The sequence below is a fragment of the Anthonomus grandis genome, chromosome 2, assembly GCF_022605725.1.
Source record: "Anthonomus grandis grandis chromosome 2, icAntGran1.3, whole genome shotgun sequence".
Lineage (NCBI taxonomy): Eukaryota > Metazoa > Arthropoda > Insecta > Coleoptera > Curculionidae > Anthonomus > Anthonomus grandis.
The window spans coordinates 46,600,879-46,624,407 of NC_065547.1; the positions used below are offsets into that span (position 1 = coordinate 46,600,879).

Here is a 23,529-nt window from a genome sequence, read left to right on the forward strand (position 1 = left end):
TGTTTAAAATTTATTGAATGCTCAACCTTTAAAGGTGTTGTTCAACAGGATGTTGTATTTAATAACCCATCGAATCTTCGGGTTTCATTTTTTTAAATCGTGTGCTTCTGATTTGGGATGGTCATGACTTGAAACTCTCTTTTCGTCTGACTCGATATTTATGAATTTATTCATGAACGAAACGTAATGGATCTTTTGTTAAGTTCTTATGCGAATTAAGTTTTTACACGCTGAACTAACATTGGGGGGATTGCACCAGTCAGTCGTTTGCAATTATTAAGTGCAATAACGCGTATTTAAATATTGTGAAATATCTAATCGAGCCTTTTTAGGAACCGGTGTCATTTATGTATTTTCTTAATTAGAAACATGTACTTGATATTTTTTGCTATTTGTTTTATATAAGATATTTAATGATTTACTCAACTATTTGCCTTGTGTGGTTCATTAGATACTGCTGGGAGGTTAGGACAGAAACTTCGTTTATTTAACTTTCTTCAGTAGATGAAGAACTTTGGATCGTGAAAGTAACTGTTGACTTTTTATGGTTCTAAAGCACTTTGGACCAGGATAACTTTTAAAGTTTTGTCTGGATCGCATTGTATGTTAAACAACTTTTATAGAGCACTCTTTCCTCATTATGAAACTGTTCGTGTCGTATTTTTAAGTTCAGTAGTTTTTAAAATATTTGGCTCTTAGCGGACAACTATTGTTTCGGCTTTGAATGACTTCTAAATTTTTGCCGGGATCGCTTTATATCTTAAGTAACATTTATAGGGCACTCTTTGCTTACCAAGAAACAGTTAGTTTCACGTTTTTATTTTCAGTAGTTTTTTGGATATAAGGTGCTAGTTTAAGCTCATAAATCCTTCTTTTAAGCATTTGTCTCTTTTTTTTGCGTCACTCGATCAGGTATTTAAGTTAGTCAGACCCTTAGTCCAGGATATTAAATGACTTTAATTGCCTGGAAGTAACCGCTTAGTAAAGTTCTAAAAGGCCTGAAATAAGTGACCAATTACAGATGTCTGAAAGAAATTTGTTGATAAATCCGAAAGCCTGGAATAAGTTTTTATTTATTAAAGTAATTTAGCTTCTGACCGATTAAAGTTAGGAATGCACTTGGTCCAGGCTATTTAACTCTTTCGGAGAACTTACATTCTGGATAAAGTATCTAAAAAGCCTGGACGAGTGATCAGTAAAATTTTTGTTAAAAATTACCTTTAAATGTATGAGAAATATCTGGAAATTATACGGTTGAAACTGGGAAAAAATTACATTTTAGACTCTTACACTATACAGAATAAGTTTTTTTGGCACTTTTGGACCTTGCATAACTTGGAAACTTTTACATAGATGGATTTGAATCTGGAACAACACTTATAGCACGCTCTTTTCTTATTGAGAAGCTGTTAATTTGACGTTTTTATCTTCGGTAGTTTTTGAGATATCAGCTCATAAATTTTTCTTTCAGGCACCTGTTTTTGCATCACTTAAAGGCTACTTTCAGGTGTACATTACGGAAAAATAATTATCTTATATTTTTTTTACCTCAAAGTCAAATTTTTTTTTAATGGGGAAGACTAGTCCCACTCTGATAGCCATAACTCAGCTGCATCGCTGACTTCGGCAATACGTTTGCGGCTAGTTATAGTGAAAGGATGAAGCTAGATGCCAGTATACTCGGCTTCATCCAGCTAGTTGAGAAACAAAAAATATGGCTATCAGAAGTTGACCTAAATTTGTAATTTTGAAATTTTGAGGTAAAAAAAATAAAAGATAATTTTTTTGGAAAAATGAGTAGCATTTTCGTAATGTACGGGTCGAAATCTATTAGAAAACAAATTTTTAAGAAAATTAAAAAAAAAAAAAATTCCCTAAAAAAAATGCAACATTTCTTGGTCGTCAAAATTTTCAAAGTTCGAAGAAAAAGAAATCTCTCAAATCTTTTTGAAAATTTGTTTTCTTATAGATTTCGACCCGTACATTACGAAAATGCTATTCATTTTTTCCAAAAAAATTATCTTATATTTATTTTTTGACCTCAAAGTTTTTTTTTTAAATGGTGAAAACCTGTCCCACTCTGATAGCCATAACTCAGCTGCACCGCTGACTTCGATAATACGGTTTGCGGCTAGTTATAGTGAAAAGATGAAGCTAGATGCCAGTATACTCGGCTTCATCCAGCTAGTTGAGAAACAAAAAATATGGCTATCAGAAGGTGACCTATTTTTGTAATTTTGAAACTTTGAGGTTAAAAAAAAATAAAAGATAATTTTTTTGAAAAAAATGAATAGCATTTTCGTAATGTACGGGTCGAAATCTATAAGAAAACAAATTTTTAAAAAGATTTTAAATTTATTAACTTAGAGATTGGAGATCCAGGAATAAGTATTTAATTAGTTAAAAGATTCATAACTTAATTTAAGTGCCTGTAAATAATTTCTAAGTAATTTAAATTGTGAAGGAACGGATTAATATTTAAGAATGCACTTAGTCCGGGCGCTTAAACTCTTTTAATGTAATTTTTTTGAGTTTCTACCATATAACTTCCAAGCATTTTGCATATATTTAAACTCAGTAACCATTTACTGTGATTTAATTATCAGGTGGGACTTTGGGATTTGACTCTTTTTTTGTGTCACTTGATCAGGTATTTAAGTTAGTCAGATCCTTAGTCCAGGATATTAAGTTACTTTAATTGCCTGGAAGTAACCGCTAAGTAAAGTTCTAAAAAGCCTGGAATAAGTGACCAATAACAAATGTCTGGAAGAAATTTGTTGATAAATCCGAAAGCCTGGAATAAGTTTTCATTTATTAAAGTAATTTATGAGTAATTTGGCTTCTGACCGATTAAAGTTAGGAAAGCACTTGGTCCAGGCTATTTAACTCTTTCGGAGAACTTACATTCTGGATAAAGTATCTAAAAAGCCTGGACGAGTGATCAATGAAATGTTCGTTAAAAATTACCTTTAAATGCATGAAAAATGTCTGGAAATTATACGGTTAAAACTCAGAAAAAATTACATTTTAGACTCTTACACTCACTACACAGAATAAATTTTTATTGGCACTTTTGGACCTTGCATAACTTGAAAACTTTTACATGTATGGATTCGAATCTGGAACAACGTTTATAGCACACTCTTTTCTTATTAAGAAGCTGTTGATTTGACATTTTTAGCTTGGGTAGTTTTTGTGATATAAGCTCATAAATTCTTCTTACAGGCACCTTTTTTGCATCACTTAAAGGCTACTTTCAGGTGTACATTACGAAAATGCTAATAATTTTTTCCAAAAAAAATATTTTATTTTTTTTTTAAATGGTAAAAACTAGTCGCACTCTGATAGCCATAACTCAGCTGCATCGCTGACTTCGGCAATACGTTTGCGGCTAGTTATAGTGAAAGGATGAGGCTAGATGCCAGTATACTCGGCTTCATCCAACTAGTTGATAAACAAAAAATATGGCCGTCAGAATTTGACCTATTTTTGTAATTTTGAAATTTTGAGGTCAGAAAAAAAATAAAAGATAATTTTTTTGGAAAAAATGAATACAATTTTTGTAATGTACGAGTCGAAATCTATAAGAAAGCAAATTTTTAAGAAGATTTTAAATTTATTAATTTAAAGATCCGAGATCCGGGAATAAGTATTTAATTAGTTAACTTAATTTAAGTGCCTGTAAATAATTTCTAAGTAATTTAAATTCTGAAGGGACAGATTAGTATTTAAGAATGCACTTAGTCCAGGCGCTTAAACTCTCTTAATGTAATTTTTTTGTGAGTTTCTACCATATAACTTCCAGGCATTTTGCATATATTTAAACTCAGTAACCATTTACTGTGATTTAATTATCAGGTGGGACTTTGGGATTTGACTCTTTTTTTGTGTCACTTGATCAGGTATTTAAGTTAGTCAGATCCTTAGTCCAGGATATTAAGTTACTTTAATTGCCTGGAAGTAACCGCTAAGTAAAGTTCTAAAAAGCCTGGAATAAGTGACCAATAACAAATGTCTGGAAGAAATTTGTTGATAAATCCGAAAGCCTGGAATAAGTTTTTATTTATTAAAGTAATTTCTGAGTAATTTAGCTTCTGACCGATTAAAGTTAGGAATGCATTTGGTCCAGGCTATTTAACTTTTTTAGAGAATAACATTCTGGATAAAGTGTCTAAAAAGCCTGGACCAGTGATCAGTAAAATTTTCGTTAAAAATTACCTTTAAATGTATGAGAAATGTCTGGAAATTATACGGTTGAAACTGGGAAAAAATTACATTTTAGACTCTTACACTCACTATACAGAATAAATTTTTATTGGCACTTTTGGACCTTGCATAACTTGGAAACTTTTACATGGATGGATTCGAATCTGGAACAACGTTTATAGCACACTCTTTTCTTATTAAGAAGCTGTTGATTTGACATTTTTAGCTTCGGTAGTTTTTGTGATATAAGCTCATTAATTCTTCTTTCAGGCACCTTTTTTGCGTCACTTAAAGGCTACTTTCAGGTGTACATTACGAAAATGCTATTAATTTTTTCCAAAAAAAAATATTTTATTTTTTTTTTGACCTCAAAGTCAAAACATATTTTTTTTTTAAATGGTGAAAACTAGTCGCACTCTGATAGCCATAACTCAGCTGCATCGCTGACTTCGGCAATACGTTTGCGGCTAGTTATAGTGAAAGGATGAGGCTAGATGCCAGTATACTCGGCTTCATCCAACTAGTTGATAAACAAAAAATATGGCCATCAGAAGTTGACCTATTTTTGTAATGTTGAAATTTTGAGGTAAAAAAAAAAATAAAAGATAATTTTTTTGGAAAAATGAGTAGCATTTTCGTAATGTACGGGTCGAAATCTATTAGAAAACAAATTTTTAAGAAAATTAAAACAAAAAAAATTCCCTGAAAAAAATGCAACATTTCTTGGTCGTCAAAATTTTCAAAGTTCGAAGAAAAAAAAATCTCTCAAATCTTTTTGAAAATTTGTTTTCTTATAGATTTCGACCCGTACATTACGAAAATGCTATTCATTTTTCCAAATAAATTATCTTATATTTATTTTTTGACCTCAAAGTTTTTTTTTTAAATGGTGAAAACCTGTCCCACTCTGATAGCCATAACTCAGCTGCATCGCTGACTTCGACAATGCGGTTTGCGGTTAGTTATAGTGAAAGGATGAAGCTAGATGCCAGTATACTCGGCTACATCCAACTAGTTGAGAAACAAAAAATATGGCCATCAGAAGTTGACCTATTTTTGTAATTTTGAAATTTTGAGGTAAAAAAAAATAAAAGATAATTTCTTTGGAAAAAATTAATATCATTTTCGTAATGTACGGGTCGAAATCTATAAGAAAACAAATTTTTAAAAAGATTTTAAATTTATTAATTTAGAGATTGGAGATCCAGGAATAAGTATTTAATTAGTTAAAAGATTCATAACTTAATTTAAGTGCCTGTAAATAATTTCTAAGTAATTTAAATTGTGAAGGGACGGATTAGTATTTAAGAATGCACTTAGTCCAGGCGCTTAAACTCTCTTAATGTAATTTTTTTGTGAGTTTCTACCATATAACTTCCAGGCATTTTGCATATATTTAAACTCAGTAACCATTTACTGTGATTTAATTATTAGGTGGGACTTTGGGATTTGACTCTTTTTTTGTGTCACTTGATCAGGTATTTAAGTTAGTCAGATCCTTAGTCCAGGATATTAAGTTACTTTAATTGCCTGGAAGTAACCGCTAAGTAAAGTTCTAAAAAGCCTGGAATAAGTGACCCATAACATAATGTCTGGAAGAAATTTGTTGATAAATCCGAAAGCCTGGAATAAGTTTTCATTTATTAAAGTAATTTATGAGTAATTTGGCTTCTGACTGATTAAAGTTAGGAAAGCACTTGGTCCAGGCTATTTAACTCTTTCGAAGAACTTACATTCTGGATAAAGTATCTAAAAAGCCTGGACGAGTGATCAATAAAATGTTCGTTAAAAATTACCTTCAAATGCATGAGAAATGTCTGGAAATTATACGGTTAAAACTCAGAAAAAATTACATTTTAGACTCTTACACTCACTACACAGAATAAATTTTTATTGGCACTTTTGGACCTTGCATAACTTGGAAACTTTTACATGTATGAATTCGAATCTGGAACAACGTTTATAGCACACTCTTTTCTTATTAAGAAGCTGTTGATTTGACATTTTTAGCTTCGGTAGTTTTTGTGATATAAGCTCATAAATTCTTCTTACAGGCACCTTTTTTGCATCACTTAAAGGCTACTTTCAGGTGTACATTACGAAAATGCTACTCATTTTTACCAAAAAAATTATCTTATATTTTTTTATTGACCTCAAAGTCAAAAAATTATTTTTTTTTAAATGGTAAAAACTGGTCGCACTCTGATAGCCATAATTCAGCTGCATCGCTGACTTTGGCAATGCGGTTTGCGGCTAGTTATAGTGAAAGGATGAAGCTAGGTGCCAATATACTCTGCTTCATCTAACTAGTTGAGAAACAAAAAATATGGCTATCAAAAGATGACCTATTTAAGATAATTTTTTTGGAAAAATGAGTAGCATTTTCGTAATGTACGGGTCGAAATCTATTAGAAAACAAATTTTCAAGAAAATTAAAAAAAATGCAACATTTCTTGGTCGTCAAAATTTTCAAAGTTCGAAGAAAAAAAAATCTCTCAAATCTTTTTGAAAATTTGTTTTCTTATAGATTTCGACCCGTACATTACGAAAATGCTATTCATTTTTTCCAAATAAATTATCTTATATTTATTTTTTGACCTCAAAGTTTTTTTTTTAAATGGTGAAAACCTGTCCCACTCTGATAGCCATAACTCAGCTGCATCGCTGACTTCGACAATGCGGTTTGCGGCTAGTTATAGTGAAAGGATGAGGCTAGATGCCAGTATACTCGGCTTCATCCAACTAGATGAGAAACAAAAAATATGGCCATCAGAAGTTGACCTATTTTTGTAATTTTGAAACTTTGAGGTCAAAAAAAAATAAAAGATAATTTTTTTGGAAAAAATTAATAGCATTTTCGTAATGTACGGGTCGAAATCTATAAGAAAACAAATTTTTAAAAAGATTTTAAATTTATTAATTTAGAGATTGGAGATCCAGGAATAAGTATTTAATTAGTTAAAAGATTCATAACTTAATTTAAGTGCCTGTAAATAATTTCTAAGTAATTTAAATTGTGAAGGGACAGATTAGTATTTAAGAATGCACTTAGTCCAGGCGCTTAAACTCTTTTAATGTAATTTTTTTTGTGAGTTTCTACCATATAACTTCCAGGCATTTTGCATATATTTAAACTCAGTAACCATTTACTGTGATTTAATTATCAGGTGGGACTTTGGGATTTGACTCTTTTTTTGTGTCACTTGATCAGGTATTTAAGTTAGTCAGATCCTTAGTCCAGGATATTAAGTTACTTTAATTGCCTGGAAATAACCGCTAAGTAAAGTTCTAAAAAGCCTGGAATAAGTGACCAATAACAAATGTCTGGAAGAAATTTGTTGATAAATCCGAAAACCTGGAATAAGTTTTTATTTATTAAAGTAATTTCTGAGTAATTTAGCTTCTGACCGATTAAAGTTAGGAAAGCACTTGGTCCAGGCTATTTAACTCTTTCGAAGAACTTACATTCTGGATAAAGTATCTAAAAAGCCTGGACGAGTGATCAATGAAATGTTCGTTAAAAATTACCTTTAAATGCATGAGAAATGTCTGGAAATTATACGGTTAAAACTCAGAAAAAAATTACATTTTAGACTCTTACACTCACTACACAGAATAAATTTTTATTGGCACTTTTGGACCTTGCATAACTTGGAAACTTTTACATGTATGAATTCGAATCTGGAACAACGTTTATAGCACACTCTTTTCTTATTAAGAAGCTGTTGATTTGACATTTTTAGCTTCGGTAGTTTTTGTGATATAAGCTCATAAATTCTTCTTACAGGCACCTTTTTTGCATCACTTAAAGGCTACTTTCAGGTGTACATTACGAAAATGCTACTCATTTTTACCAAAAAAATTATCTTATATTTTTTTATTGACCTCAAAGTCAAAAAATTATTTTTTTTTAAATGGTAAAAACTGGTCGCACTCTGATAGCCATAATTCAGCTGCATCGCTGACTTTGGCAATGCGGTTTGCGGCTAGTTATAGTGAAAGGATGAAGCTAGGTGCCAATATACTCTGCTTCATCTAACTAGTTGAGAAACAAAAAATATGGCTATCAAAAGATGACCTATTTAAGATAATTTTTTTGGAAAAATGAGTAGCATTTTCGTAATGTACGGGTCGAAATCTATTAGAAAACAAATTTTCAAGAAAATTAAAAAAAATGCAACATTTCTTGGTCGTCAAAATTTTCAAAGTTCGAAGAAAAAAAAATCTCTCAAATCTTTTTGAAAATTTGTTTTCTTATAGATTTCGACCCGTACATTACGAAAATGCTATTCATTTTTTCCAAATAAATTATCTTATATTTATTTTTTGACCTCAAAGTTTTTTTTTTAAATGGTGAAAACCTGTCCCACTCTGATAGCCATAACTCAGCTGCATCGCTGACTTCGACAATGCGGTTTGCGGCTAGTTATAGTGAAAGGATGAGGCTAGATGCCAGTATACTCGGCTTCATCCAACTAGATGAGAAACAAAAAATATGGCCATCAGAAGTTGACCTATTTTTGTAATTTTGAAACTTTGAGGTCAAAAAAAAATAAAAGATAATTTTTTTGGAAAAAATTAATAGCATTTTCGTAATGTACGGGTCGAAATCTATAAGAAAACAAATTTTTAAAAAGATTTTAAATTTATTAATTTAGAGATTGGAGATCCAGGAATAAGTATTTAATTAGTTAAAAGATTCATAACTTAATTTAAGTGCCTGTAAATAATTTCTAAGTAATTTAAATTGTGAAGGGACAGATTAGTATTTAAGAATGCACTTAGTCCAGGCGCTTAAACTCTTTTAATGTAATTTTTTTTGTGAGTTTCTACCATATAACTTCCAGGCATTTTGCATATATTTAAACTCAGTAACCATTTACTGTGATTTAATTATCAGGTGGGACTTTGGGATTTGACTCTTTTTTTGTGTCACTTGATCAGGTATTTAAGTTAGTCAGATCCTTAGTCCAGGATATTAAGTTACTTTAATTGCCTGGAAATAACCGCTAAGTAAAGTTCTAAAAAGCCTGGAATAAGTGACCAATAACAAATGTCTGGAAGAAATTTGTTGATAAATCCGAAAACCTGGAATAAGTTTTTATTTATTAAAGTAATTTCTGAGTAATTTAGCTTCTGACCGATTAAAGTTAGGAAAGCACTTGGTCCAGGCTATTTAACTCTTTCGGAGAACTTACATTCTGGATAAAGTATCTAAAAAGCCTGGACGAGTGATCAATGAAATGTTCGTTAAAAATTACCTTTAAATGCATGAGAAATGTCTGGAAATTATACGGTTAAAACTCAGAAAAAAATTACATTTTAGACTCTTACACTCACTACACAGAATAAATTTTTATTGGCACTTTTGGACCTTGCATAACTTGGAAACTTTTACATGTATGGATTTGAATCTGGAACAACGTTTATAGCACACTCTTTTCTTATTAAGAAGCTGTTGATTTGACATTTTTAGCTGCGGTAGTTTTTGTGATATAAGCTCATAAATTCTTCTTACAGGCACCTTTTTTGCATCACTTAAAGGCTACTTTCAGGTGTACATTACGAAAATGCTATTAATTTTTTCCAAAAAAAAATATTTTATTTTTTTTTTGACTTCAAAGTCAAAAAATATATTTTTTTTAAATGGTGAAAACTAGTCGCACTCTGATAGCCATAACTCAGCTGCATAGCTGACTTCGGCAATACGTTTGCGGCTAGTTATAGTGAAAGGATGAGGCTAGATGCCAGTATACTCGGCTTCATCCAACTAGATGAGAAACAAAAAATATGGCCATCAGAAGTTGACCTATTTTTGTAATTTTGAAACTTTGAGGTCAAAAAAAAATAAAAGATAATTTTTTTGGAAAAAATTAATAGCATTTTCGTAATGTACGGGTCGAAATCTATTAGAAAACAAATTTTTAAGAAAATTAAAAAAAAAAATTCCCTGAAAAAAATGCAACATTTCTTGGTCGTCAAAATTTTCAAAGTTCGAAGAAAAAGAAATCTCTCAAATCTTTTTGAAAATTTGTTTTCTTATAGATTTCGACCCGTACATTACGAAAATGCTATTCATTTTTTCCAAAAAAATTATCTTATATTTATTTTTTGACCTCAAAGTTTTTTTTTTAAATGGTGAAAACCTGTCCCACTCTGATAGCCATAACTCAGCTGCACCGCTGACTTCGATAATACGGTTTGCGGCTAGTTATAGTGAAAAGATGAAGCTAGATGCCAGTATACTCGGCTTCATCCAGCTAGTTGAGAAACAAAAAATATGGCTATCAGAAGTTGACCTATTTTTGTAATTTTGAAATTTTGAGGTAAAAAAAAAATAAAAGATAATTTTTTTGGAAAAATGAGTAGCATTTTCGTAATGTACGGGTCGAAATCTATTAGAAAACAAATTTTCAAGAAAATTAAAAAAAATGCAACATTTCTTGGTCGTCAAAGTTTTCAAAGTTCGAAGAAAAAAAATCTCTCAAATCTTTTTGAAAATTTGTTTTCTTATAGATTTCGACCCGTACATTACGAAAATGCTATTCATTTTTTCCAAAAAAATTATCTTATACTTATTTTTTGACCTCAAAGTTTTTTTTTTAAATGGTGAAAACCTGTCCCACTCTGATAGCCATAACTCAGCTGCATCGCTGACTTCGACAATGCGGTTTGCGGTTAGTTATAGTGAAAGGATGAAGCTAGATGCCAGTATACTCGGCTTCATCCAACTAGATGAGAAACAAAAAATATGGCTATCAGAAGATGACCTATTTTTGTAACTTTGAAACTTTGAGGTCAGAAAAAAAATAAAAGATAATTTTTTTGGAAAAAATGAATACAATTTTTGTAATGTACGGGTCGAAATCTATAAGAAAGCAAATTTTCAAGAAGATTTTAAATTTATTAATTTAAAGATCCGAGATCCGGGAATAAGTATTTAATTAGTTAACTTAATTTAAGTGCCTGTAAATAATTTCTAAGTAATTTAAATTCTGAAGGGACGGATTAATATTTAAGAATGCACTTAGTCCAGACGCTTTTTTAATGTAATTTTTTTTTGGGTTACTACCATATAGCTTCCAGGCATTTTTTATATATTTAAACGCAGTAACCATTTACTGTGATTTAATTATCGGGTGCGATACACTGTCGAAGGCCTCAGACAGCTCACAATATATAGTATACACAGATTGTGGCCCTGTGGAGTTTGACTGAAAGTAATCATGAAGTTTTTAGAACAGATTTAATGATTCTTATAGCACTTTTAAAAAAAATACTTTGTATACCTTATTCTCGTAGATTTATTATATTATATTTTTTATTCAGGAAAAAAATATTATTTATTTATTAGACAAATATATAAGGTTCCATTTAAAAAATACATACTTTGAATTTTTTATTAACTTTGCGATACCCCTGTATTATATTTTAGAACATTTCCTGGCGATTTGAGGTAAACTCGATAACTTTTATATTTAAAGTTTTTTTCCATAAATTTAACCGAAATAGAAATTTTTTTATTAATATACAAAACATCTTAATTCAGGTAAACAAAACCATTTTTAGTACCCAACAATCCGAAAGCTTTTCAATCCTTACTTCTTATAAATTTAATCAAACTTACGAATTGACTTACTACTGCAGACAATTTTAAGAAATACTAAAATTTTTCACAAATTTAATCGAGTAAAAAGAGGACTACTTAACGCACTACTAGGCAAAGTTGTTGATAAATAGCGCTGTGGCACTCTATTACTTTGAGATTCTGACAAAAAATCAAGAAATCTTTAAAAAAAAATTAATAAAGAACAGTCAATCCTATCTGCTGTTACACAAAAACTTGCTAAAAATTTAGAAAAAATTAAGTCTAATCAACAAATCATATTGGAAAAAATAAATTTATTTGAAAAAGAGCAACTAGATTTGTCGAATGCCCTGCATATGTCTTTAATTCTGCACAAAATAATAATAATAATAATAATAATAATAATAATAATAATAATAATAATAACCGAGGTAGGCTTTATCTAAATATAAGAAATAACCCTGTACATACAAAAAAATCTAGATGTGACCACCGTACGATAAAAACAACCATAAAAATACCGAACAATGAAATAAAACAAACAGTAACCCACACAAACCCATAAGATTACCTCTTACGTAAGCACCTGTTGAAATTATTATAAGAAGATCCGCATACCATTAAAGAATTTATGATCGACGCTAAAAATAATATTTTTTCGCCCATCTAATACGTGATAAAAAATGATGACCACAAATTTACGATCGTCCAAATTGATACCCCGGGCCTATCTTAATTAAGATCACGACTATCGGCGAAAGTAGATTTCTATAATATGGGAGCAGGAGAGAAAAAAAAGCGACAGGTTAACCAGTTAATTTTTTTTTGCGTTAGTTACTACTTATATCTTTAGAGATGGTAAAAAAATTGTAAAATAAGATAACCGTGTCTAGGTAGGTTTACAAACCAGTGACGTTAAGATTAAACGCTTCAAATAATAATAATAATAATGACTTTATTTGTACATTCACATTTCAAATTGACAAATCAAAATAAAAGTGAATATTCAAAAAGGCGAGGTTCAGTTTGTCAGATTATAAATCTTACAACTGTTCAACTAACCTTAACTTAACTCTAATACCTAAATTGAAGACTACAAAAGTAAATACTAAAAAATCTTTTGATTTCATTAATTTTCATATAAATAATTTTATAATTCTTAAGTATACAATAAAATGAAAGAAGAAGATTACTATTTATAAACGCTCTCAAATGTCTACAGTGTGTCCCAGGATGAGCGAATTTATATGTAAAAATGACAAAAAATTTGTAGTTGAAATTTTACCGTTTGGCATCCCGCCCGCGTATTGCCATTCTATACTATTATTCAGATCGGCCTTACTTTGAATCGTGGTAGACTATGTCTACGTGATATACCACAATTTTAAAGCCCATTGTATACTTCGATTCAGAGCGTAGGTAATATTTAGTATTCTGAAATGCAGTATATAATAGGTTTCATTTTAAAAGCAGTTTTGTAGTTCAATTTATACTACGTCTCAGAAAAACAAGAACAGAGCGCGTGTTCTGTATTCTCCTAGGAAGGAAATTTCGTTCTATGCAATACAAATTTATATGGCATAAAAAGATATTTATTTCTTTCCTATGACGATACAGAATACTGCTCTGTTTTCCTAAATAGTTTTAGGGGTTATGTTTTATTACCCATAATATTGCCATCTTGAATAAAGTAAGAAAACAGTATTATTTATTTTAAAATTATTACATAAAACATGAATTAAAATTATTCTTCTTCTGTTAAAAAATGTTAATTAAATTTATTTGTAAATATGTTTATTCATATTTACAAATGACATTAAGTAAAATAACATAAATATTAATTTATGAAACTATTAGGTAACTAAAATGTAACTTTTTTCATTCATTATTCTTCGGAGAAATCTGAAAAAAAAATTATTCGATCAAATGTAAATAAAACAATTTAAAATGCAAAAATTTTCAATTCTGAAACTTTTAATAAAATATACATTTTCGTACTTATAAGAAAACCTAAACTATGTTATCTATGTATTTACCTTAAAATGGTATTTTTAGATATCAATAGTGTTTTCTGCCTTAAAAAAGAATAACAACAGAGCAAAAAAATTAACAGCTATCAAAACTAGCTACAAAGGAAAATTAAAATGTAAGGCATTTTAATAGAAATATTAACATATACTGCTGTAACTCAGTTTTCTAAAGAAAATTTATAAAAATAATGACAAAAAAAATTAATGTACATTTTATTTTCTTTCGTGACATTTTGCATTTGGTTGATTCCTAAAAATATTTTCTTCTAATTTATGTTTCCTTTTAATGGTCTTTTTTAGTTCCTTGTTACGAATCCCTGTCTTATTCTTCTTTTACTAATGGAAGTAGGTTGCACGCCTATATATTTTAAAAAAAGGCCCTTTCTTAAATTGCAGAAAAATGTCGCCAGTTTTGTCGGTGTGGTAATTTTATTTAACTCAGCATTTCCTTTGATAATGCAGTTTGTTAACTCCACAGACTCATTTTCAGATACCATTTTTAGCAGCCTGTCGAAATTATCTTTTAAATTATTAAGAGCTGAAGAGTGTTTTTTGCCAGCTTTTGAATCATTTGATTCTTTGTCAAGAACATTAGATTCATATATTTTTTCAGTTGCTGCAATGCTCTGCTGCGTTGCACTGTGACATGGTACATTACTTAAATGGCTTTCAGAATGATCACCTAAATCCATATTTTCAAAAAAAAACCGTTTGAAACACTGTGTCCAAGAGCTAGCTTTGCTAACATTTTTTTGTCAGTTGCAGTAAGTAAAGGAGCATTTAAAAGAAAAAGTCCAAATTTTTGTTGCACAGCACAAAAATGCTTACAAAATTTGCCGCCTATTCCGAATGTACAATCACACGTTTCCAAAGTGGTATCTACAGTGTAGATAAGTGTGTTATCATTACTGCTTCTTACATAATATATATTTTCATTATTTTTTTCACAGTAGAGCTTTTCAGTTTTATCGCAAAATTTACTATACAGAATTTAATTTTTCGATGATCGACTACTAGCAAATAACAGCAAACGTCTCTTATGATAAGATTCATAATGCACATATATGTTAAATGTCTTGCATCTTTGCAAAACGATATCTTTAAATATACGAATTGACGCTTCTACAAAGTTATTTGTATTATTTCCCCTAGTGATTAATGATGCCCGAAAACATAAACACCACTCTTCTCTTCATTGCCAAAGAGCACTAATATGATTTTTGAAATGTGGGTACTTTAAAACAATATCATTTTTCATCAGATCGTTTAAAGATTCTTCTGCTTCTTCTAAAGTTGATGCATACATTATGGCACGAAATAAAATCATTACAGTCTTCCTATTTTCTTTGGGTATTTCATTGTGGCTATATCACAACCAACGCCAAAAAGCTTGGCAAACATGAAAGATACAAAGAAGGAGCTTTGGCTTTACATTTTCCGATGAAAACACAGATGTCAGCGCATTTCTTTCTGCTGAACTTCATCGGTCATGAATATACTAGGACAGCCAGAATTACCAAAACCTTCATTACCCAATGTTTCTTTAAGCAAGTTAAAGGCTAATGTTTAATTTGCTTCCGTCTGAGCTGTATGTAATACACAAGCTCATGGCAAGGCTCCAATTTTGGAAGCGCACTATATAGAGTCCACAAACACAATTTCTTTAGAAAAATCTTCCTTATAAGTACGCATCATGATTGGTGTGAGTATAATTACAATCAAAGGATTCTCCTTAACCGCTATTATGTTCTGTCCTTTTTTTATGGTAAAATTCAGCCTTTTCTTTTAGGACCCTGGCCACTAAAGATTCATCTCGGCCTCCAAAATTTAAATTTCTAAAACAAGGAGAAAGTTCTACGTAAAATCGGTAAAATTTATAGATATTTTCAAGGCAAGGCGATGTAGATATACAAAAAATAACTTACCTCCACTTTTCATACAAATGTTTTACTTGCCGTTCCGTGGGATTTACTTGTGCATTGGCTAATACTAAGGGTAATTTAGTGTGAATGTACATAGGTAAAGTAAATTAACATAACACTTACCGTAACACATCCATTTTAGCCTCGTGTCACATACCGATCGTTTTTTATAGTGTTTTTGTAGATAATTTTTATTAAAAAATCTCTCTAACTCTAGTGTCTTCCCTTTTTCTGGTTTTAGCTTTATTAAAACCGCTGTGCTGGCATTTAAACATTTTTCAATATACGTATCTCTTTGCTGATGGGTATGTATAACGCACAATCCAGTTAGTACTTGTTTTATCACTAAATATAGCTAACCATTTGCCACAACAAATACTATTGTCTTCAACATCTGGTTTTCTAAATCGAATTTTAGCTTTAAAACCATCATTTGTGAGTTCAAGATATTCGATTATAGAATCGTCCTCACTACACATTTCCACTAATATATTTTTATGATCCATTCTAAATTAAAAAAAAACGAAAGATAAACTCCCGATAAACCTTGTTTGATCACGTAAAAAACAAAACAATAACAAATAATATAACCCAACTTTTATCCCACATGCATCACCGAATCTGAGTCGCGGTATAAATCGGCTACGTGAGGCGCAGCAATTGACATCCATGCGTACTGCATTTCAGTATTTCAGTGCGCTAAAGTAATAGCGAAGCTCTGAATTGTAGTATAGGATGGCCTATGAAATTAGATAATGCATATGGCCATAGTCTACCACGATTCAATGTAGTGCCGATCTGAATAATGGTATAGAATGCCAATACGCATCCCGCCCTGCTTGGTTAAAAAATAAAATTTATCATAGTTTTATTTTTTTTAAATCAAGCATGCCTTGATAGGAGCATTTTTTTAATTTTCTGAGTAGGTAAAGTAGTATTTCTAGGCAAGATATAAAAAAAGTTTATAAGAAAAAGTTAGGTCTACTTTGATTTTTACGTTTAAATGCATGCCGCTTATTATATTGCGTTATTTTTTGCTGCATTTACCAGTTTCTGTCAAACTTTCTAAAATGTAAGCATTTTCAATTTAATGTGGCAGCTACTATAAAACATTGTCACTGTCAAAGTTATGCTCAAAAAACGTACTTATGTAAAGTATAAAAAAGTTATTGTAATATTATTAGAATTTAGAGAAAAATTTTAAATTTGGAGCAGAAAATACGTTTGAATTGAATTGAAGGTATGTTTTGAATCTTTTTCGTGAAAAATATCCGCAAGTCGAAGTAACAATATCTTCTCCGAGATGACTAATTAAACTTTTTAAGGCCACTGGTAGTGTTGAGATGTCATTGAGAGCTAGGTCGGCGGTGCTAAACATACGCAAATCTGAATTGCAAAGAATTTAACATGCCAATAATATTAAATCATTCAAACCAAAGTACTTGCATTTATTATTATTTTCTGCTTGGTTAGGCGATAAAATTTTAGAGAACAGGGATTTTCATAAAAAAATAATATTCTCGGACGAATCTTGTTTCACGACAAATGGTGTAATTTCATCTCAAAATTGTTCCGGCAATATTTTCATAATGTTTGGTTTTATTGGGGTAAAGAACTTCTGAAAGTTTAAGCTTTTCAAGTAAAACACTGTTTAATAAGAAAATCTGATGATGCGATTGTAAGGGTCTAGAAGATGTTTTTTAATCTTTAAAGGACGCATTTTCTGACAATTTTACGCAACCGATTCTGATACGCAGGTTTTTCAAAAAATATATTTCTTTAATACTATCACTATACTAGATGATAAAAAAATACCTTTTGGTATATGTAATGTAAATTATTTCTAGTGACCTCAGTTTGTAAGCTTGCTTAATTTTAATAAGAAAGTGAGACCTAATAAAAAACTGATGTACAGTATCATTGCAAGAAGTTATAGAGCTCTTTAATTTCGCTTTTTAAAATAAATATTCCAATTTTAATAGTCATTTCTACCAACCAATAAGTTTTTGGATTAGGCATGGGTAATTGTGTGCAATAACAGTGAACTTCAAAAACATGCATTGATCAATTACCTTTTTTCAAACGATATATTGATGACATTATTACTTATTGATCAGCAGGTTGAAATTGATATTCTTCTTAACACATTTAATAAATTTCATTCAAAACTTCAATTTACGATCGAAATATCGAGTCTCAAACCCTTTCTAACTACAATACAATAAAAACAGATTGGTGCCAAAAGCTCATATTCGCAGAAAGATTAATATATAAATATCAGATAAAATATCCAGGTGATATACGTTAAGGAATTTAATAATATGTACAATTATTCTTTCATAAAAGTTAAGACATTTATAAAATGCATTTAATACGCTACCAATGTAGATTTTTTTTAAATTTGCAGATATGTTTTATGCATCAATTATTGCTTAATACAAGTTAATGCATTTAAAATATTAATGAGGTTATGTAAGAAAAGAATAGATCCAAAAACTAAAGATTTTTTATCATCTATATTTTGCTGCAAAAAAACCGTTTTTCAATAACCCAACCTTTACCCCCCACCCACCCCACACAACTTACCAGTAAGAAATTATTTTCAAAAATCAATGTTTTCCAATATAATCCCCATGAATAATAGCTGATTTCATCGTCAACATCTAAACTAATAACACATTTTGTTTATTTAAATTTGATATAATTATGTATATGTATATTAATGAATATTTCATACAAAAACAGTGCTGTTAGACCATTTTAATAACACTGTTTATTTAAATTTGATATAATTTAATATATAAATATTTAGTATAAAAACGTATAAATTCGTATTGGATAATATGAACGAAAAATAGTGATTTTTCAAAAGAATTTTTGTGCATTAAATTTTTTTACCTGTCAAATTTTGACAGTTTGGAAACTTTCTGATTTTGCGCATGAGGTCAGTGCTACTTTGAGATTTTTAGTTGAAAAAACGAATTGAACCAAAAAGTTGATCTTTTAATGGAATAAAATCAAGGTCTTAAAGTAAAGGTTCCTAGTGTGAAAACGATAATCAAGTGCACCAGTAAACCACCATGAACGTAGTAAAGTCGTCTTATGCTGCAGTTTTGGTTGTCAAAGAAAAATACGAATGTACGAAAAAAAAGCCAAAAATATCTACTAATTTTTTTACAAAAAAAACTATGATAATAACAATTTTTGCCCTACAATGCTCAAAAAAATTCATTTCCAAAGTCATTTCCAAAAGTCATTTCCATTTCTGCATATTTTGTTCTCACAGGACTAAATTCGATGCAATTGAAGTCACTTTTTCTTTTTTTCATGTAATTTAAGTAATTTTCTCAGGTTGTTAAAAACAAACTGCCTAAATTTCGTCATTGTTTTTTTTTTCTTCCATACAACTGAAGTCATTTACTATTTACCTTTAGGCCCTTAGAACAATTTTCTTTCTTTTCCAGCCAGTTTAAGTCATTTCATCTACATTCTATTCTTTCTCTACAATCATTCTATCTACATTGAATAAATTTAAAATAAGTAAATAAAATTGTTAAATTAGACGTACTATGTACACTTTATTACAAACATATTTTTGAGGATGGTTTGTAACTCTTAGATCAGTGATTTAACTATAAGATAAATAAATTAGTTAGTTTTTATTTAATAATTAAATATGAATAAAAAAATTAATTGGTACACAAAACGTAAAAATCAAAGTAGGTCTATGGTTATGAAATTCGGTATTCGGGCATAATTTTGCATTAAAACAACTTTTTCTTATTAAATTTTTTTATATCTTGCCTAGAAATACTACTTTCCCTACTCATAAAATTCAAAAAATGCTCGTATCAAGGCATGCTTGATTTAAAAAAATAAAAAAATTGCTAAATTATATTTTTAATCAAGCAGGGCTGGATGCAAAATGGTAACATTTCAACTATAAAATTTTTTGTCATTTTTACGTATAAAATCGCTCATCCTGGGACACTGTATACACCTTGCCCGTAACTTGTTAACTACATATTTTTGAAATTAACTGGAGACATGCAGGAAAGTCATTTAGACCTTTCGCAATAAGATATGAAAAGGATCCTTCGAACAGGGACGCAAAATGCACGGGATGATAAAAATCACTAGCTTGTTCCACATAGCGAATATTTTGTGTCTAATATTAGTTTTTATTATTGCTTATTTAAACTAGTTTCTTTACTCTTAAATATATTGAAAAAAATAGAGGACTTATCTGTTTTTTTTTTAAATTTTCAGATTAGGCCATAATGTCTCCACTAATATTAGTGGGGATAACACTCCTCACGAGTGTCCTTGCGGACGTGAGTCACGTCCTACAAGGGCAAGCACAACCTCCCACAGACCCCCACGAGATCAATGGGGCCTTCGCTGAGAAGACCTCAAAAGATTTCTGGTGGATGCAAGACGATAGTCCCTTGAAAGCTTCGTATGAGTATTATAAGAAGTGTGCTGCTACAGGTAAGATTTTTGGTATATTTATTGATATACAGGGTGTCTCACCACGAATAGACGCGATCAATATTTCGGAAACTAATTATTCAAAAATTTTGGAAATTTGGCAACATGGCACAGTTGATGGGGGCCACACAACTAAAATATTTTGACAGTTGTGACGTTTCCGGTTATACCGGAAGTAGGTGTCAACTTCGTTATTTTCAATGGAACACACTGTATAATTTTACATTTTTCAATTTTTTTCGATTTTTTTTTTGAAAATGTTTATATAGAATGTTGAATTTGAACGTTTTATTGATAAAAAAGTGAGGATGAAGTGAAAAAATGCAAAATTTTAAAAATTATAAAGGATTTTTTACTTATGTATAATGCACAATTTGAGCCCGCTTAACTGCACTCTATTAGCGACTAACCATCACGTTGATCATTATATACGCTATTAATTCAAATTTAAAGCTTTAATTAACCAAATTCTATAACTTAGAAGAATTTACATAGCTTCTTTAGGTCATAAACACATTAGGAATTTCAAATATGTAAATACGGATTAATTCATAAATAAACAAAGACTGTCAAATTAATGTCACGTCAACAAAATATTATTTTATTATTTATTGGGAGTGGCAACTGTACGAGTACAATTTAAAAAAAAAATTGTGTTTTAATCATTTTTTTTGTATGTATACACGCATATACAAGCACACCTCTAATTGTGTATACACAGGCACAAACACGTGTTTGTGCCGATAATTCCTCTTTTCTTAACTATTATCCCAGTCCCTACATAGGGCTCAAACGACTACCTAACCCACTATTTAGCGTCAACCCAAGGTTCCAATCCCTTTTTACAATCCCAACTCCACATGTGCGCTAACCACATAGTCCCATGTGCGCTTACGGGGCTACCACCCCGTGATATAGTAAAATAGTCCCCGAGCTTAATTAAAGACTACATATTGTGGTGAGGCAACAAGCTTCGCAAATATATTCACAACTTCTAACAAGTGCCTCAAAATTGAAAAAAATCCCTAATTTCACATAAAGTCTGATTTGATCTAGTCAGTCCTAAGTTGAAAAAACGGAATAGAAATATCACTGTGAGTTTTATAGAAACTTGATCTATTAAAATTAATTATTAGTGGTTACTCGCTTTATTTAGGTCTCTTATAACTACCGCTAATTATAATATAATTTGTTTTTAAGTAGTAGCTTTAGGATATATATATATATATATATTGACCGCTCAGACCAGAAGTGTTGCAAGTTTGTTTATGTCTAGCACCATTGTTTGTAAATGCACTATAGGCATGATTTTTGGTGCTAGTAAGATTTTCACAAGTTTATCAATCGTCATCAGGAGTCATCTCCTGATGACGATTCTTCTTCTTCTTCCTCCTAATAAAATTAGTATAGAGTTTATTAAATTAATTGCTTCAATTTCGATTATGTTATGCACACTTGCATAATATTTTTATTACTCTCCGGAATATTTGGAAATAATGTTTTTCTCACGTAATCTATGCGGTGACACAGAAAACGCATTATTTCGGTAAAATGATTTGTCGTATATCAGAGTGAGAGAGCGATATAGGCAAAAAAATGCCAAATAAATTATCGCCTGGAAATCGTGTTTTTCTAGCATGGTTTGTCCAATTATACCAGAAAAACGTCCTTTTGTTCCATAATCTTCTATTTATTAAACTGAGATAAAGATATATGAATGGGAGTCCAGCTTTTCACCAATTTCCTATATCATCGTTTCATTTATTTAATAGTATTTGGATCGTCTGCAAATAGTGTTTTTTCGGCATGATTTGTCCAATTATACCAGGAAAACGTCACTTTGTTCCCATAATCTTCTATTTATTAAACTGAGATAAAGATATATGAATGGGAGTCCAATTTTCCACCCATTTCCTATATCATCATCGATTATAACGTGCATACTTGCATAATATTTCTATTACTCTCCGGAATATTTGGAAATAATGTTTTTCTCACGTAATCCATGCGGTCACATACGAAACGCATCATTTCAGTAAAAATATTTGTCATATATCAGAGTGAGAGAGAGATATAGGCAAAAAAGACATACTTGACATTCACACGACAACTATCATTTCAGTAAAATTATTCGTCATAGACATATCTCTAAAAACTGTATGAAGACCCAATTTTCTTTTCAGGTAAATGTCCTTCGGGATCAATCGATCTGCAAAAGAATGTCTTCCTTAACGGAGGTATCGCCTCCTCAGAAGGATCAGCCTCGTTCTCAGAAAGCGTCTCAGCATCAGGTGGAGAAACCGAGTCGGTCCACAGTGATCTGAGCAACAATCCTTTCTTAAAAGGTCAATTTGCGCATGCCGGTAAGTAAGCATTCTAAATCGGTTAGTTACCAAATAATTATTTAAAAAAGGGTGAGTTTGTTTAATACCCTAAATAATTCAAGGTTAACAAATTACGTATATAGGCATGATGGAATTTAAACTATTGCAATAAAATTAATTAGTTGAAGCTCATTCTGATATTAATTCCATTAAAGATAAAGTTTCTATCAGGCATGTAAATATTGGAGTATGGCTCAATGATATGGTCCCCCTATTACATGAACAGCTATCTGGCCCTTGAAAGGATTCAGAATAAGTTTTTAAGATTTTGTCTATTTAAATTAAATTTGGAAATACCGAACGATCATGTTTATGATAATGCACGGGAAGTACTGGCTATGACAACATTGAGAGAAAGACGTATTCGTGGTGATTTAACCTTTGTATTTAAGCTTCTTAATGGTCTGATTGTATGCTTCGACCTTCTCGGTAGAATTAGCTTCAATGTGCCCTCAAGACTCTTGAGACGAAACCAACTATTTGCTTTGCCTTTTCATAATACCAACTATGCCACTCACTCCCCTATCGAAAGAACTTTAAATATTATCGACCATGAGGATATCGAAGTTGTGGACATTGGCTTGTCTAGTTTCAGGAATCAAATTAGAGAGATTATGCACTCTTCTGTTGATTTTATGTTGGTTTGCCTGTAAAAACATATTTGTATTTTAGCTATTTTAAGTTATGATTGGGTGTAACTATTGAACTTTGTAATATTTTTTTTTGTAATGGGGTTGATCCCGTCTATTAAATAAATAAATAAATAAATAAAAATTTTGAAGAACATGCTGAGATATCTTAATTCGATCAAGGCTAGTATTAACTGTATAATTTGGAATAATACATATGTTGATAAATAGGAAATATGATCCTAGCACCATATTTGAAATATAGTGCTCAAAAACCTC

The 23,529-nt window shown here is 30.5% G+C and overlaps 2 protein-coding genes across 4 annotated transcripts in view; one reads left to right on the forward strand and one right to left on the reverse strand.

Moving 5' to 3' along the window:
- Positions 1-23,529, reverse strand: part of LOC126746753 (merlin) — a 139,291-nt gene that overhangs the window by 104,317 nt on the left and 11,445 nt on the right. The gene's annotated exons all lie outside the window — the stretch shown is intronic.
- The window catches only part of LOC126746632 (nascent polypeptide-associated complex subunit alpha, muscle-specific form-like), a 120,954-nt gene that overhangs the window by 32,956 nt on the left and 64,469 nt on the right, over positions 1-23,529 (forward strand). For all 3 annotated transcript variants that reach the window (XM_050454967.1, XM_050454982.1, XM_050454973.1), the window contains exons 2-3: positions 20,016-20,237; positions 22,421-22,600. In XM_050454967.1, the coding sequence (XP_050310924.1) occupies positions 20,027-20,237; positions 22,421-22,600 (391 nt within the window). In that variant the 5' untranslated portion in view covers positions 20,016-20,026. The remainder of the gene's footprint in view (positions 1-20,015; positions 20,238-22,420; positions 22,601-23,529) is intronic.